The sequence below is a fragment of the Urtica dioica genome, chromosome 8 (assembly GCF_054948205.1).
Source record: "Urtica dioica subsp. dioica isolate 48M chromosome 8, U.dioica_male_clone48M_v1_H2, whole genome shotgun sequence".
Taxonomy (NCBI): domain Eukaryota; kingdom Viridiplantae; phylum Streptophyta; class Magnoliopsida; order Rosales; family Urticaceae; genus Urtica; species Urtica dioica.
The window spans coordinates 4485955-4500228 of NC_142763.1; the positions used below are offsets into that span (position 1 = coordinate 4485955).

The 14274-nt window shown below is 39.6% G+C and overlaps 2 protein-coding genes and 1 pseudogene across 2 annotated transcripts; 2 read left to right on the forward strand and 1 right to left on the reverse strand.

Annotated features, from left to right (window-relative positions):
• Positions 1–2496: 2496 nt before the first annotated feature.
• Positions 2497–4259, forward strand: LOC149387432 (uncharacterized). The gene is made up of 4 exons (XM_089622144.1): positions 2497–2585; positions 2658–2762; positions 2826–3294; positions 4081–4259. Exons 1-4 carry the CDS (start codon positions 2577–2579, stop codon positions 4257–4259), a joined length of 762 nt encoding a protein of 253 aa, XP_089478270.1. The 5' UTR covers positions 2497–2576.
• Positions 4260–4373: 114 nt separating this feature from the next.
• On the reverse strand, positions 4374–6529 carry LOC149387433 (pentatricopeptide repeat-containing protein At5g50390, chloroplastic pseudogene; annotated as a pseudogene).
• Positions 6530–6932: 403 nt separating this feature from the next.
• On the forward strand, positions 6933–7481 carry LOC149387434 (uncharacterized). Its single transcript, XM_089622146.1, has one exon. The coding sequence runs from the start codon at positions 6933–6935 to the stop codon at positions 7479–7481; it is 549 nt and encodes a 182-aa protein (XP_089478272.1).
• Positions 7482–14274: the final 6793 nt, after the last annotated feature.

Here is a 14274-nt window from a genome sequence, read left to right on the forward strand (position 1 = left end):
AAGGAGATAGATGGATGAAACCGCCTTCGTCATACACTCTAACACCTTCAGAACGGAAGCGGTTTACTGAGTTCTTGAGATCTGTCAGATTTCCCGATGGTTTTGCGGGGAATTTGAAGAAGAATGTTACCGCGGATGGGAGGTTGACGGGTTTGAAGTCTCACGATTGTCACGTGATTATGCAGCGCCTATTGGCTCCTGCTATTCGTCCTTTTCTGGATCGAACAATTCGAGATGCCATAATAGAGCTCTGCAACTTCTTCAGACTTATTTGCTCTAGAACGCTGGTAATTTCAGACATTGAGAAGGCGCAAGAGGATGTGAAGCTTATATTGTGTAAGTTGGAACGAATTTTCCCGCCTGATTTCTTCACAATCATGGTTCATTTGGTAATGCATCTACCGGAGGAGGCAATTAACGGAGGTCCAGTTCATATGCGGTGGATGTACCCATTTGAGAGATACCTTGGAACGCTCAAGAACTTTGTGCGTAATCGAGCTAGACCAGAGGGTTCAATTGCCGAAGCCTATGTTGTAGATGAAGCATTGACATTCTGCTCAAGGTATCTAGAAGGCGTTGAGAATCGTTTCAACATGCCCCAACGAACAGACGTCGCGTCTAACTTCGAAGGTGTCGAACGGGAGTTATCGGTGTTTCAGTCATCAAGTTGTCGGCCTTACGGGAAGATGACCACGATACGCTTAGATGAGAATATACGATTACTCGCTGAGTGGTACATTTTACGAAATTGTCCCGAAATTGACGATTTCATGAGGTAAATGAGTGAAATAAATGAACTTGAATTATATTTATACGAAGTGATGTATTAAATGAACATGAATTTTATTTCAGTGAACACATAGATCTCATGGAATTAGAAGGTCGGCCAGATGTTGAAGAAGCGCATCGACTTGAGTTCCCAAAGTGGTTTTGGGAAAAGGTATTTCACTACCAAACTCAAAGAATATGAGATAATTAATAACCGACTCGTTAATGGTTGTATGTAGGTATTTGGCATGAGCCAAGACGGATTATCCGTTACCTCCGAATTATATGCATTGGCATTGGGACCACATTTCGCACCACAGACGTATCCGTGTTGTGTAGTGAACGGGGTTAAATTTATCTCCCGTCAACGTGATAGCAGAAGAACGACTCATAATAGCGGGGTATGTGTACCAAGTGAAGGAGGTCACGACTTCTACGGTCAAGTAGAAAACATCATTGTCTTGACGTATCAGAACAATTGTCGCGTCGTCTTATTTCAATGTTGTTGGTTCGGTGATCAAGATCCGAGGAAAAGGACACGCAACGACAATAACTTGACAAGCGTGTATGTGGCAAAAGAATGGTACAAAGACGAGCCATTTATTTTGGCAACTCAAGCGAAACAAGTTTTCTACTTGGAAGATAACTTGAATGGTCCTGATTGGCGAATCGTCGAAGAGTGTAATCATCGAAATGTGTGGGATCTTCCTGATATTGACCTCATTCTTGGTCAATCTTCGTCTTCAGTTCAGTTGTCAGTAGAACCGTTAGATTTAGATTCACTGTCAACGCGTCATCAGTCTGCGATACCAGAGCCCGTGAGCAACGACGCAGTGAACTTGTTGGAAAATATTGAAGAAGAAGAGTTTATCGATAATGAAGAAACTGAGGACGAAGATTTGATGGAAGAAGATGATTTGTCAGACGACGATGATTGATAGTATATAACGTTTTTCATTTACTTACTAAATTAACTGATTTAAATCATTAAGAATGCATAACTAAATAATTTTTTTTTTGAATTTCAGATGGCTGCGGCTACAGGAGCTGGAGGCAGCGGAGGCGGGGATGACTTCTTAGCCCGTCTCCCGAATTATTGCCAGTCGGCGCCCGTACGTGATGGCGTCGAAGAAGAAGACGAGGATATCGAACCGGCCGTGCGTGGGCCGACGGTCGGGCTTCGATCTGAGCGTGCACGGCGCCCCGAGGTGAAGGAAGTCGTCGTTTATAACGAGGACTTTCAGTCGTTCTTGCAGCCAGAGCGCGAGATGGATCCGGATCTCGCGACGTTCGCGAACACGCTCGGGTTGGTCGTCCGAGACAAGATCTCGCCTACGGTCCCAAGGTGGACGAATGCGAACGTGGGGCCGGCGAAGGAGGCCGAGATCCGAGCAGCGATTCGAGACAAGTACGACATTCGAGTCGATGGTGATGCAACCGGGAAGAAGAAGGCGATTGTCGATGCGGCAATCATTCGAGACGCGAAGACTCGTCTTCGCGATTGGAGGCATACATTGCGGTCGTGGTTCGACATCGACTGCAAGAGCAGCGTACAGGTGGCGCGGTCGCTGAAACCGAAGACCGTTAAGCTCGACACCGAATGAGAGACGCTGATACAACGATATACGAGCGATGAATTTAAGGTAATATCGAATCATTTACGTTACTCGAATGTTTATTAAACGATTTGTTATTTACGTGTACGTTTACTTATATTACAACAGGCTATACAAGCGAAGAATAAGGCGAATCGCGCGAAGAAGAAGACGAAGACTCGACAGGGGACGATTGGGTTCTCGACCCACCGCATGAAAAACGTAAGTTTTATGTTTATATGATACATCAAATCGTTAAAATTATCTAACACTTGAAGTTTTGTTTACATGCAGAAGAGCGTCGAGACAGGCGCATTCGAGAGCTTGTTTGCGAACTACAAGCGCCAACATCAGTCCGACAAGTCTGAATGGCTGACTCCTGAAGCCTCCGCACGTTATGTAAGTTTACATTTATTTTTCTTATTTTTCGATTAATATATACTAACTAGTTAATTATATCAGGATCGACTGGTCGCTAGGTTCAACACGTTGCGAGCGGAGGCTGAGCACCAAGGAGCGGACGTTGATATTTCCGTTCTAGAGCAGCAGGCGATCCGCGATATTATGGGTTCGCGGACTGATCACTTGACCGGCGTCGGACGTTTGGTGCCACAGGGAGCACGGATGGCGGCTGAAGTCGCCGAAGTCTACGGTTCGGAGGCTGGGACGTCGCAACCAGGATATGTCTCGCAGGAGGTGTTGGCATCGACCCTCGCCGCGTTCGCCGAGACAATACAGAGTCAGGTGCCCGGCCTCAACCTTAGCTCGTTCATGTCCCAATTTCCGCAGAGTTCGCAGCAGGCTCCGTCATCCCACAGCCAGCAGACTCCGACGGCCGGCGTCCACACTCCGACGCCCGACGTCCGCACTCCGACGGACGGCCAGCAGAGGACTCCCGACGCCAGCCAGCAGACGACGCCTGGCGGACCAAGTCAGTCTACTCCGACGCCGCAGCCTGCAGAACTTCAGCGCCAGCAGAAGAGCGTTTCTCGTCGAGGAGGGGGAAAACGAGTGGCGGGACGACAAAGCAAACGTCGCGACTAGTGGTTTATTAGTTGTTTTGTGTATTTATTATTTACATATTTCTCGATAACCGAAAACGTACGTAACCGGATTTTATATAGTTGTTGATTTGGATAATATAATTTAGTTTTTATTTGAATTTTCATTTTAGAATTTCACAAACAAAAAACCGTAAAAAATAAATAATTAACGACGAAAAAAAAAATTATAATAATAATAATTAGCGACGATAAAATCGTCGCTAAATATTATTCACACAACGTTTTAGCGACGACTTTGTCGTCGCTAATTGGCGCGGGAAAAATTCCCGCGTGAATTAGCGACGACAAAGTCGTCGCTAAAACTCGGTTTCACAACGAAAATAACTTCTCCTCACAACATTTAGCGACGACTTTGTCGTCGCTAATTGACGCGGGATTTTTTCCCGCGGGAATTAGCGACGACAAAGTCGTCGCTAATTGTCTGTTTCAAAATGAAAAAAAACTTCTCGTCACAACATTTACGGACGATTTTATCGTCGCTAATATCGTCGCTAAATATTTACCGACGACTAAATCGTCGCTAAATATATTTAGGCACGGCGAATTAGCGACGATTTTTATCGTCGCTAATATCGTCGCTAAATACATTTAACGACGATTTTAGGGTTATTACCGACGAAAAAAATCGTCGGTAAATGTTATAAATGTTGTAGATATATTTTTTTGGACTTATGGCAATGAGTCCAATGAGGAATGGAAAGACAGAGTGGAAAAGTGGAAAGCGAGGCAAGAAAAGAGAGGAAATGTGCTCAGCAAAGACGATGTAAACAACGTTGAAGCCGATGAGGATGATTACATGCAAGTCTCAAATCACCTCTCAATAAAAGAATAAATAAAAATTACTCCCAACTGAATAACAAGAGTAGGTCAATTTTTATTTATTATTGAGCTATGATTAAATGGACAATCTTAACATTAAAGTTGTGTACTTGAAAAAGAAAGTCACCAATAATCTCCACGAGCAATTCCTATCTTTATGATACTAACTGAAGAATAGAAGTAAAATGAAACAAGGTGTAGTATAATTGTTGAAAGAAATTACCAATAATCTCCACAAGAACAATCTCCCTCTTTGAAATGGTGATACCTACTAGCGTCCCTGAGAACGATTTCTCTCCCGGCGACCAAAGCGATCAACTTGATCGCGGAGTGGCAATCGCCGCTGACCCGATGGCCCTGCACGATTTGCAGCGGCGTCCCGTCGGAAGTACTGATGATCCCGAACGAGATCGCGAGTTTCTCGCTCTGATGCGACGACCGTTCTTCGCGTTCGTCGAGCACAGAGCCTCGCTCGGGGACGTACCCGAGCTCTGTGATCTCGGCCGTCAGTTCCTCGAGTTTCCGGTAGATTTTTTCGGTTTCCGCATGGGTCTTGTCTCCAGACCGAAACACGTGAGCCTGTTTCTTCACCTCTATCCAAGTGCACGCTGGGAAAATCCTCAGACCCTTCCTTTTCAGGGTCCGAAGCACGGAAGAAGCTTCCTTTGCCTTTCCTGTGGCCTTGTATATGTTCAAGAGGACTAGATAGCCGTTGAGCAATTCCGGCTCCATTCCGTAGATCTTCTCGGCTGCGATTCTCCCGAGCTCCAAATCCCCGTGGACCCGGCAAGCGGTGAGAAGCGCGGTCCACATGATGACCGTGGGCTCGAACGGGGCTTTCAGTATCATCTTGTGGGCTTCTTCCAACCAGCCTTCTCTCCCGAGCAGCTCGATCATGCACCCGTAGTGCATCGCCAGAGGCTTGACCTTGTGGTCTCTGCTCATCGACTTGAAGATCGCCCAGCCTTGATCGGAGAGGCCCGAGTAGGAACAAGCCGAGAGGACCGCAAGGAACGTGACGACGTCAGGGATGATCTTCCAGTTGTTCTCCCTCGTCATCCTCTCGAAGAGCTCGATGGCCTCGCTCCCGAGCCCGTGGTTGCCGTACGCGGCGATCATTGCTTTCCACGTGATCACGTCCTTGAACGGCATTTTGTCGAACACGTTGCGGGCGTCCTCGGCGCTGCCCCACTTTCCGTAGAAGTCGACGAGCGCGGTGTTGGCGATGAGGTTGAATCCGTAGCCGTGGCTCACGAGGTCGGCGTGGGCTTGCTTGGCGTGCGCCAGCGAGGCGAGCCTCGAGCAGATCTTGATGACTACGGAGAACGTGAATTGGTTGATTTTAACGCCCGAGTCTCTCATCTCGTAGTACAAACTCAGGGCTTCCTCGGTGTGTTCGTGGCGCGCGTTCGCTGCGATGATCGAGGTCCAAGCCACCGTTGTCTTCTCCGCCAGCCTGGAGAACACGAGCCGAGCTTCTTTAATGGAGTTGCACTTGCTGTACATGTTGATCAGAGCGCAGGCCACGAAGGCGTTGGCCACCACGTTGGACTTGACCGCGCAGGAGTGAATCTGCCGTCCGATCGTCACGATTCCGAGGCCCGAGCAGGCTCGGATCACGGTGGTGAATGTGTGGGCTCCGATCTCGGAGAATTTCTCGTGGATCACGAGGAACAAACTGATCGCCTTGGCAAAGTGCCTCGAATCCACGAGGCCCAGGATCATCATGTTGGATGAGACCAAGTCCCTCTCGGGCAATTCGTCGAACAGTGTGCGTGCGTCGATCATCATCCCGCACCTCACGTGCATATAAAGAAACCTCTTCCTCATGTGCAAATCCAATTCAAGGCCAGTCCTGGAAACGAATTTAGAGAGATTTTTCACTTCTGTAACGGAGTTCAATCCGATGCAAGCATTTACCAGTGAATCGAGAGTACTGGTCCGGATTCCATTACAGCCAGCGATCTCCAAAACCCCGAAAAGCTCGAGTGCTTCTTCGTATCTCTTCCCCGAAACAAGCTTCTCTATCTCATCGCAAATCCCACTCATCGACCTCGTAGCCACCTTCGGCTCCTCGATCGATGCCGTTTTTTTCCTCTCGCCAACGTCCACCGCGAAACGTTTCGCCTCCGGGCGTGGCTGGAGAGAGCACTTTGCGCGGGGAGCCACAGCCTTCGGCGGCGATATCAGAGATCTCCGGCGCTCGAAGGACCGAGTTTCGGAGGAAGAAAAACCGAAGACGCAAGAAATTGTGGCGGTTCGAGATCCGAGCGAGATTTCCATGGCTATAGAGATGAGATCGTAGCTTTGGAAACACACCCAGAGTATTGGAGATAAGGGACTTTGGCTGGTTGTGTTTCTTCGTTGGTTTTATTTAGCGTGTTTCTGTTTTTAATTTCTCTTTGTTTGTTATTGTTGTCGTTTTAGTTTGAGGCTTTAATGAATTGCAATACAACTTATCGTGTGGACATAGTCGATTGACGTTTGTTAAAGCTGATAGTTTTTGTATTTAAATACCTTTGTACTCTGGTTATTTTGAATCAATGAAACAGTATTTTTTTCTTTCATTCTTGGATCGGATTCTCAAATTCAATATGGTATCGGCACGATCTTGAAGCCTTCGCCTGAAGATCCAAATCTTCTTCGCTTGTGGAGTCGAAACAATAGCACTATTATCGCTTGGATCATGAATTCTGTGAACAAGGAAATCGCTTCGAGCATTCTTTTTGGAGGAACTGCCAGAGACATTTGGAACGATCTGAAGGATCGATTTCAACAAAGCAACGGACCAAGAATCTTCCAATTAAAGCGTGAATTCATCAACCTATCACAAGATCAACAATCCATCGGTGTTTACTTCACAAGACTCAAGGCTATTCATCAAGATCTTTGTGATTTCAAACCAGACTGTACGTGTCCGTGCACTTGTGGAGGAAAGGCCAAATTGAGTGAATTCGCTGAATCGGAATATGTTATGCAATTCCTCATGGGATTGAATGAGAACTACACTCATGCTCGGGGTCAAGTCCTTCTCATGAAGCCGATTCCACCAATAAGCAAAGTCTACGCCACCAATAAGCCGATTACTCTATCGCCGTCGCAGAACACGTCGGAGGGCTCAGCAGTGAACTCCCAGACTTATGCTCACCTTCCTGTTATTCTCCGGGATAAAGCGAGCCATCGTCTTCTTTGGAGAATCGGAATCCCTCACCTTTATTTTTCTTCCATTAAATAATTTATTAATTGATATATTCGCTTGTAGAATTAATAATATATTATAATCAACTACTTTATTAAATCACATATTTGTCATCAAAAGTGTATATACACAAGTGTAAAATTGCTTAGATCAATTATTTTACAACCCACAACTACAAAAACAAATTTTAAAATGTTTTAATATCACATTTAGTTTTTTTTATATATATATAAAAATATGAATTTCCAGATCCATCTAGATTAATGCATAAATATTTGGAATGAAAATTTTCATCCTATAATTTATGGTTCCACATTTTATAGAATATGGAAGTAAATTTTCATCCCAATGGCTTAGGATTTCATGATTTCTTCATTATTATCAGTACTTTTGTCCATTAATAAAAGATACATAAATTCAATTTTTGACACTTTCACGTGCGTTATTACATATTTAACTAAATTTCTCTTTTCAGGTTTTAAATTTGAACTAATATACAAAAAATAATAAAAGCCATGTTTTAAAAGATCAAGCAATGTTATATCAATAGAATAAAGCAATGCACCTACAAAGAATAGAATAGCTGAAGCAATGAGTCTGAGCATGTATATTCTCAAGAATCTCAACAAACCATAAACTTTATTCTCCATCCTACCCGGTCTTTAGATATAATGTGACCACAAGTGTGTCCCTTAAAAGATTTTTTTTTTATTTTTCTCTTTCTCTCTCTTCAAAAAAAATCTCTAGCCTTTATTCTCCATCCTACAAAGCCTTTAGCATATAATGTGACCATAAGTGTGTCCCTTAAAAGAATTTTATTTTATTTTTCTCTTTCTCTCTCTTTAAAAAAAATAAACAAAATAATAAAATAAATAAACAATAAAGAAAAGATAAGGTTGAATACCATTTTATCTTTTAATTGTTTAACACCGTCAAAAATATTTAACAGAAGGACTACATATTCCCCGATGTCGGATTTTGAGGGCACGGATGCTATTTTTCGAATTTGAGAGGACTATCGTTACATGAGTAAGAGTTGAGGGACAAAATATGTAAGTAGTCCATATATTAATGGAAGATTGGAGATCATTACAAAATATGAATTTACAAGAGAGATTTTGTAAAATGTATGTGTGATAAAGCACAAGATTAAATTTATAAGATGAAGGTCATAAAATTGAGTTTATATATTTTCTGCTATGTGATCACGTGCGTTCTTCGAAATATATTTCTCCAAAAATTAAAAATGCAAATATAAATTAAATTTTTTATATTTCACGTATTTTATTAACATAAAGAAGCATGATAATACTCATGATCTAAATTTTCATAGACGAAACAATGCCCCTAAAAAAATTGAGGAAGCAGGGGGTCTGAGTATATTTTGACTAGTCTACATATATCTGTAAAATGATTTTTATTTATTTCTACTCTTCTTTCTCATATTTTTTATTTTTATTTATTTATTATCTAAGAAAATATTCTCATCCCTACAAAGCTTATAGTATATGGTAGCTAGAAAATAGTCAATCAAATATGAAAAAAGATAGCAAATGGCCTTAAAAAAATATTATGACAAAAGATGCTTAAAGAACTTTATTTCCTATGATGTTCCGTACACAAATAGAAATTTTATGTTTTTAACTAGTTGCTAGTACTAGGTATATCATGTTACAACTTACAACAACAGCAAAAAATACAAAAACATAAATGAAAACAATTATTTTTCCGATAAATGAAATTATATAGACAATGCACAATATTGAATAAATCTCAAAATAGTATAAAAATAATTAAAAAAATTGTTTTAACATCAAGAATAATGATCATCTACAATTTGAAAAAAATTGTTTTTGTGAGAAAACATTTAGACACATTATTTCTATAGTTAGTTTTTTTATTGACTGGAACTACTCGAAACACGGAGAATACAATATCAAAAGTGGCTGCAACATAAGGGAGCCATATGGTGACCAGATGGGACGAATGCACTACTAAACTTTTGAAAATTGCGGGGGCCGTTTGGTTTAGTATTCTAATTTTTTTTTGTTTTTAAATTTTTTTTCTGATTTTAATTTTAAATTTAAAAAACAGATTTAGAATTACGTTTCAGAATATTTTAAAATATTATTTTGTTATGTTTTACATTCAATTGTTTTAGAGTTTAATTTAAAATATAAGAGAGATAAAATAAAAAACACATTTTCATTGTTTTATGTTTTCTAAACAAATTTCAAAGAAAAAGATACATGATTCTAAATTTGTTTTCTAAGTACTATAACCAAACATGTTTTCTAAAAGTGTTTTATAGAATTTAAAAAAAAAAAAAAAAATTGGAATCACAAACCAAACAGCCCCTAGTTTTTCCTTGATATTTTGTTAATTTTTATATTTTTAGCCCAAATTTATATTTTTTTTCTCAAATTTGTTATCCTGACTTCAATTTCTGGCTCCACCACTGACCACATCGCCTTTACCCATACCACATTACCGCCTCTTCTACCTCCGCCTCATCGAGAGATTGGTGGAAACAGTTTAGGAAACTCAAACTCACTTAAAAAATATAAACCATCCTTTGAAAACTTAGTCATGAATATATAGTTCCTTATAAACGGCGTCCTCGCAAAGAGAAAAAATATTTTCCATCTCTGCACCCAAAACGGCCGTCCATGCTCTATTAAGCAGAGACAAAGAGATTGGAGAATCGGAATCCCTCACCTTTATTTTTCTTCCATTAAATAATTTATTAATTGATATATTCGCTCGTAGAATTAATAATATATTAGAATCAACTAATTTATTTCTCTCTCTCTCTCAGCCAGCCCCCGCCGCCGTCCCTCCCCGCTCCGCTGCTGCCGGCCCCTCCCTGGAACGTCCCCCTCTCTCTCTCTCTCTCTCTGTGTCTCACCGGCTGTCTCTCACTCTCTCTCTCTCACCGTCTCACTCTGTCTCTCTCTCTCTCTCTCAGCCAGCCCCCGCCGCCGTTCCTCCCCGTTCCGCCACTGTCGGCCCTCCCTCTCTCTCTCTCTCTCTCTCTCTCTCTCTCTCTCTCTCTCTCTCTCTCTCTCTCTCTCTCTCTTTCTCACCGGCATGCATTTTCTCTTCCTCTCTCTTTAAGAAAAAATCTCTAGCCTTTATTATCCATCCTACAAAGCCTTTAGCATATAATGTGATAGAAAATGACAAATCCAACGTATTTTTTTTTTTTTGAGGTGGCACTATTGGCCAAGATTACATGATATATTAACAGTGCAAAGCGCATGTGACACTATTGGCCAAGATTACTTAATTTAGAATAAATCCTAAAGGAGCGTACATTTTCTCTTTCTCTCTCTTTTACAAAAATCTCTAGCCTTTATTCTCCATCCTACAAAGCCTTTAGCATATAATGTGATAGAAAATGACAAACCCAATGTGACAAAATTTATTTCAAGAACTCTTTTTTTTGGAGAAGTGCACTATTGACCAAGATTACATGATATATTAACAGTGCAAAGCGCAGGTAGCACTATTAGCCAAAATTACTTCATTTAGAATAAATCTTAAGGGGGCATGCATTTTCTGCAGCCCATGGGGCTTGAACACATAACCTCTCCATCGAGGTATGTGTAAGATTACCACTAGACCAAGCTAGCTACCACAAACCTTTTTTTTTAAATTGCTCGTAAAGATATACATTTTAACATTTAAAACTTGTTGCAACTAGTCTTTTTTTTTTAATTATAGGTAAATTTTCATTATATGAAAAAAAAAACTCATCATGACCACAATAAATTAATTAACTAAAAAGTAAATTTAATTTACTCTTTACGTAATTTATTTAGTGTGAGCGTGGTGAACTATTTTTTTTAATAAAATGAAAATTTGGCTATTTTTTAAAATGAGAGTAATCTATTAGACTACTGGCTTAATTGCCCATTTTAACGTAGCCTTTCCTAATATATTATGTAAAAAAAAAAAAAAAAAAAACCCTCTTAATCACTCGTTTTTTTTTACCATGGAAGAGTAATTCACTACATACTGGTAACGAATTAAATAACCGCCTAAACTCTATAAAAAAAAATCATAAAAGTCTAACCATACTTTATAAACTTAACATTGTTTTTTTTGTTTTTTTTTTTTTTTTTTCTGATTTCTAACATTTTTCGACTAATTTTATCTTCTTTTAATTTGAATTGAAAGAGAATCAGATTGGTGGTGATAGAAAAAAAATATTAAAAAAATCGAACTTGAAGTTGAAGATTTGTCACAGATACATTAGGGTTTGAAGTTGAAGATTTGCCACCAAAAAAAAAAGGAAACATTTATCATGTATAACGTTGTTGCACACGCTAATTTTACATGTAGTACCAATGAACTCCTTTTAGGTATATTATGGGTTATTCATATAAAAATTGAGTTATATTTAATAGTATGGAGCAGTGACGGATCTAGAAAAGCTTACCAGGGGGCTAATTTGAAAAAAAAAAAATTCACTTTTAATGTTATTTTTTTTATTTTTTTTTAAATGAGCTGAAAATGTATAAAAAAATAAATAAAAAATAAAAATTGAGGGGGGTCACTGGATTCCAAGTAGATCCGTCATTGGATGGGAGGGTTAGTTATATGGCTACTTTAAATTCCTAATGTTAAAATTTTAGCATAATTATATTATAACCCAAATTTATGTACATGCGCCACATCATAAAATCGACTTTTCATTTATTATCTTTGTTCATTACTTTCTTGAGAAGTATTTGGACAAACACACTATGGTTTAAAAAAAGGTTGAAGATATACTTAAATAACTTACCCTCGAGATTATAGTCTAGTTTCGGCGACACGATTTTGAAGACATGGGTGCGATCCCAACGAATGTAAAAAAAATGTATATTTCTTTATAATTTATGCTTACATTACATGTATATGATACAAAAGTACGTATATATCGTAAGAATAAATAGTAGAAAAAATTATATAACAAATTTCTCACGAGTATCGCGATGGTTAAACATAAGGGAACAAACCATTTTAAAAACATTGTGATTTGTTGTGAATTGCAAACACAAGTAAACACGTCGAAATAGTTGGGTTGGTCTTTTTCTTCGAGATGTTTGGGCTGAAGTCTTACCCGGCTAGCGAATAAAATTAACCAGGCTTAGGGACCTCAGATTAGCCTACAAATTTTGAGATCTTATCCAGGGCTAACAAGGATCTAATTTGGGTCACTAATTGCAAGCTAGATGTGCAATAAAATTACAAATTGAACATTCTATAGATGTAAAAAGAACATTTTTAACAAAAGAATATCATTTTTTTTATTTTAAAAACAGGATTAAATAGGATTCGTTGCTCATTGTTTATTCTTTATACAAGAAAGATGTAAGCGCTTTGATGAGGGTTGTTTTACGTATTTTGGTATAATTAGGTTATTGGTATAATTTATAATAAGGCAAAGGCAACCATTAGTCGTGTATCCACAAATATCTGGATTTCACTTAAGTGCTAGTTTTGTAATTTTGAAAGGGTCAAGGGACTATAACTTATATATCAAGTAACATTTTTGTCAGTCCACTCCAGATTAGAATGAACATCAATCTCTTTATATATATATGCTTTATTTGCATACATTTAAAAATGTTGGAATCTCGCCATTCCGAAATTGAACTTACGTTCTAGTGTTTTTTTTTTTTTTTTTAATTATGGTTTTCGCCTAAACATTTTAGGAAAAAAAAAAGGGCAAAATAGTACTGTCGGAATGGAATTTGTTTTCCGTTATTGTTTCCGATTGAAAATGGAATAAATATGGATTCTTGAATTCGCACAAGCTTAGCTATAAGCATGTCATGAATGATTTCAAAATTAGATTTATTTATTATTAATAGCGTCAATGATTAAAAATTGATAACTAAAACGTCATCAAATAATAGGACACATAAAAACATGTTTAAAATTTATATAAACAACAGGCATGTCACATGTGTCAGAGGAGTATTCGAGAAACATTCACTGTGATGATAACCAAGGTTCGCCGTACCGTTACTGTTACTGTATCGGGACCCCAATTTTGGGGGATACCGCTTACCAAAGAGGAACCCGAGGGGGATTCATGAAAAAAAAAGGAAACCGATACCGGTAGGAACCCGTTTACCGGAGAGGAACCCGACAAAAAATGTAGGAGCCCGAGGGGGATTCAGACAAATATTTTACAATAATAAAAATAGTTTTCATAGTCCATACTTCAAACAAAGGTTCATACCAAACATAAACTGAGTTCTTAAACAAAAAGTACCATAAATAGAGTATAAAATTATTACAACACGTACGATAAAACACACTAATTATAAGTGGAGTGTCTCGGGGGTTGAAATCTGCGTCGCCTAGATTTGCGACGTGGTTGATCATCCACCATCATGTTATACTGGTACCACGTCATGGAACTAAAATATGTGTTGAACCACGTACGAAAGTGATAATCGTAGGTCTCCTGACTAAGACTAATAGGACGTGAGTACGGAGGACAACCGTCCTCCCAACGTGTGTCTTCCACTGCGATCACGGGTATTACGGGGACGGGGACAGGGACGGGGACGGGGACATAAGTGTAGGATGAGTAAGATTGATTCTCGTAAGGGTCGTATGACGCCGGGAACTGTGGATAACCAATCTCGGAGCCGTCAGGTGTAATAGAGAACCCTCCAAATTCTGAAGTCAATATATCTATTTCATTACTACCCGACATTGAGATCGCATCGTTCATACCTCTTTGGTTTCCGCCTTGATTTCCTCCACTTTCCGGAGCAAAAAAGAACGGATTGAATGGCTCATCCCCGTGTTGAGACCCGCCGCC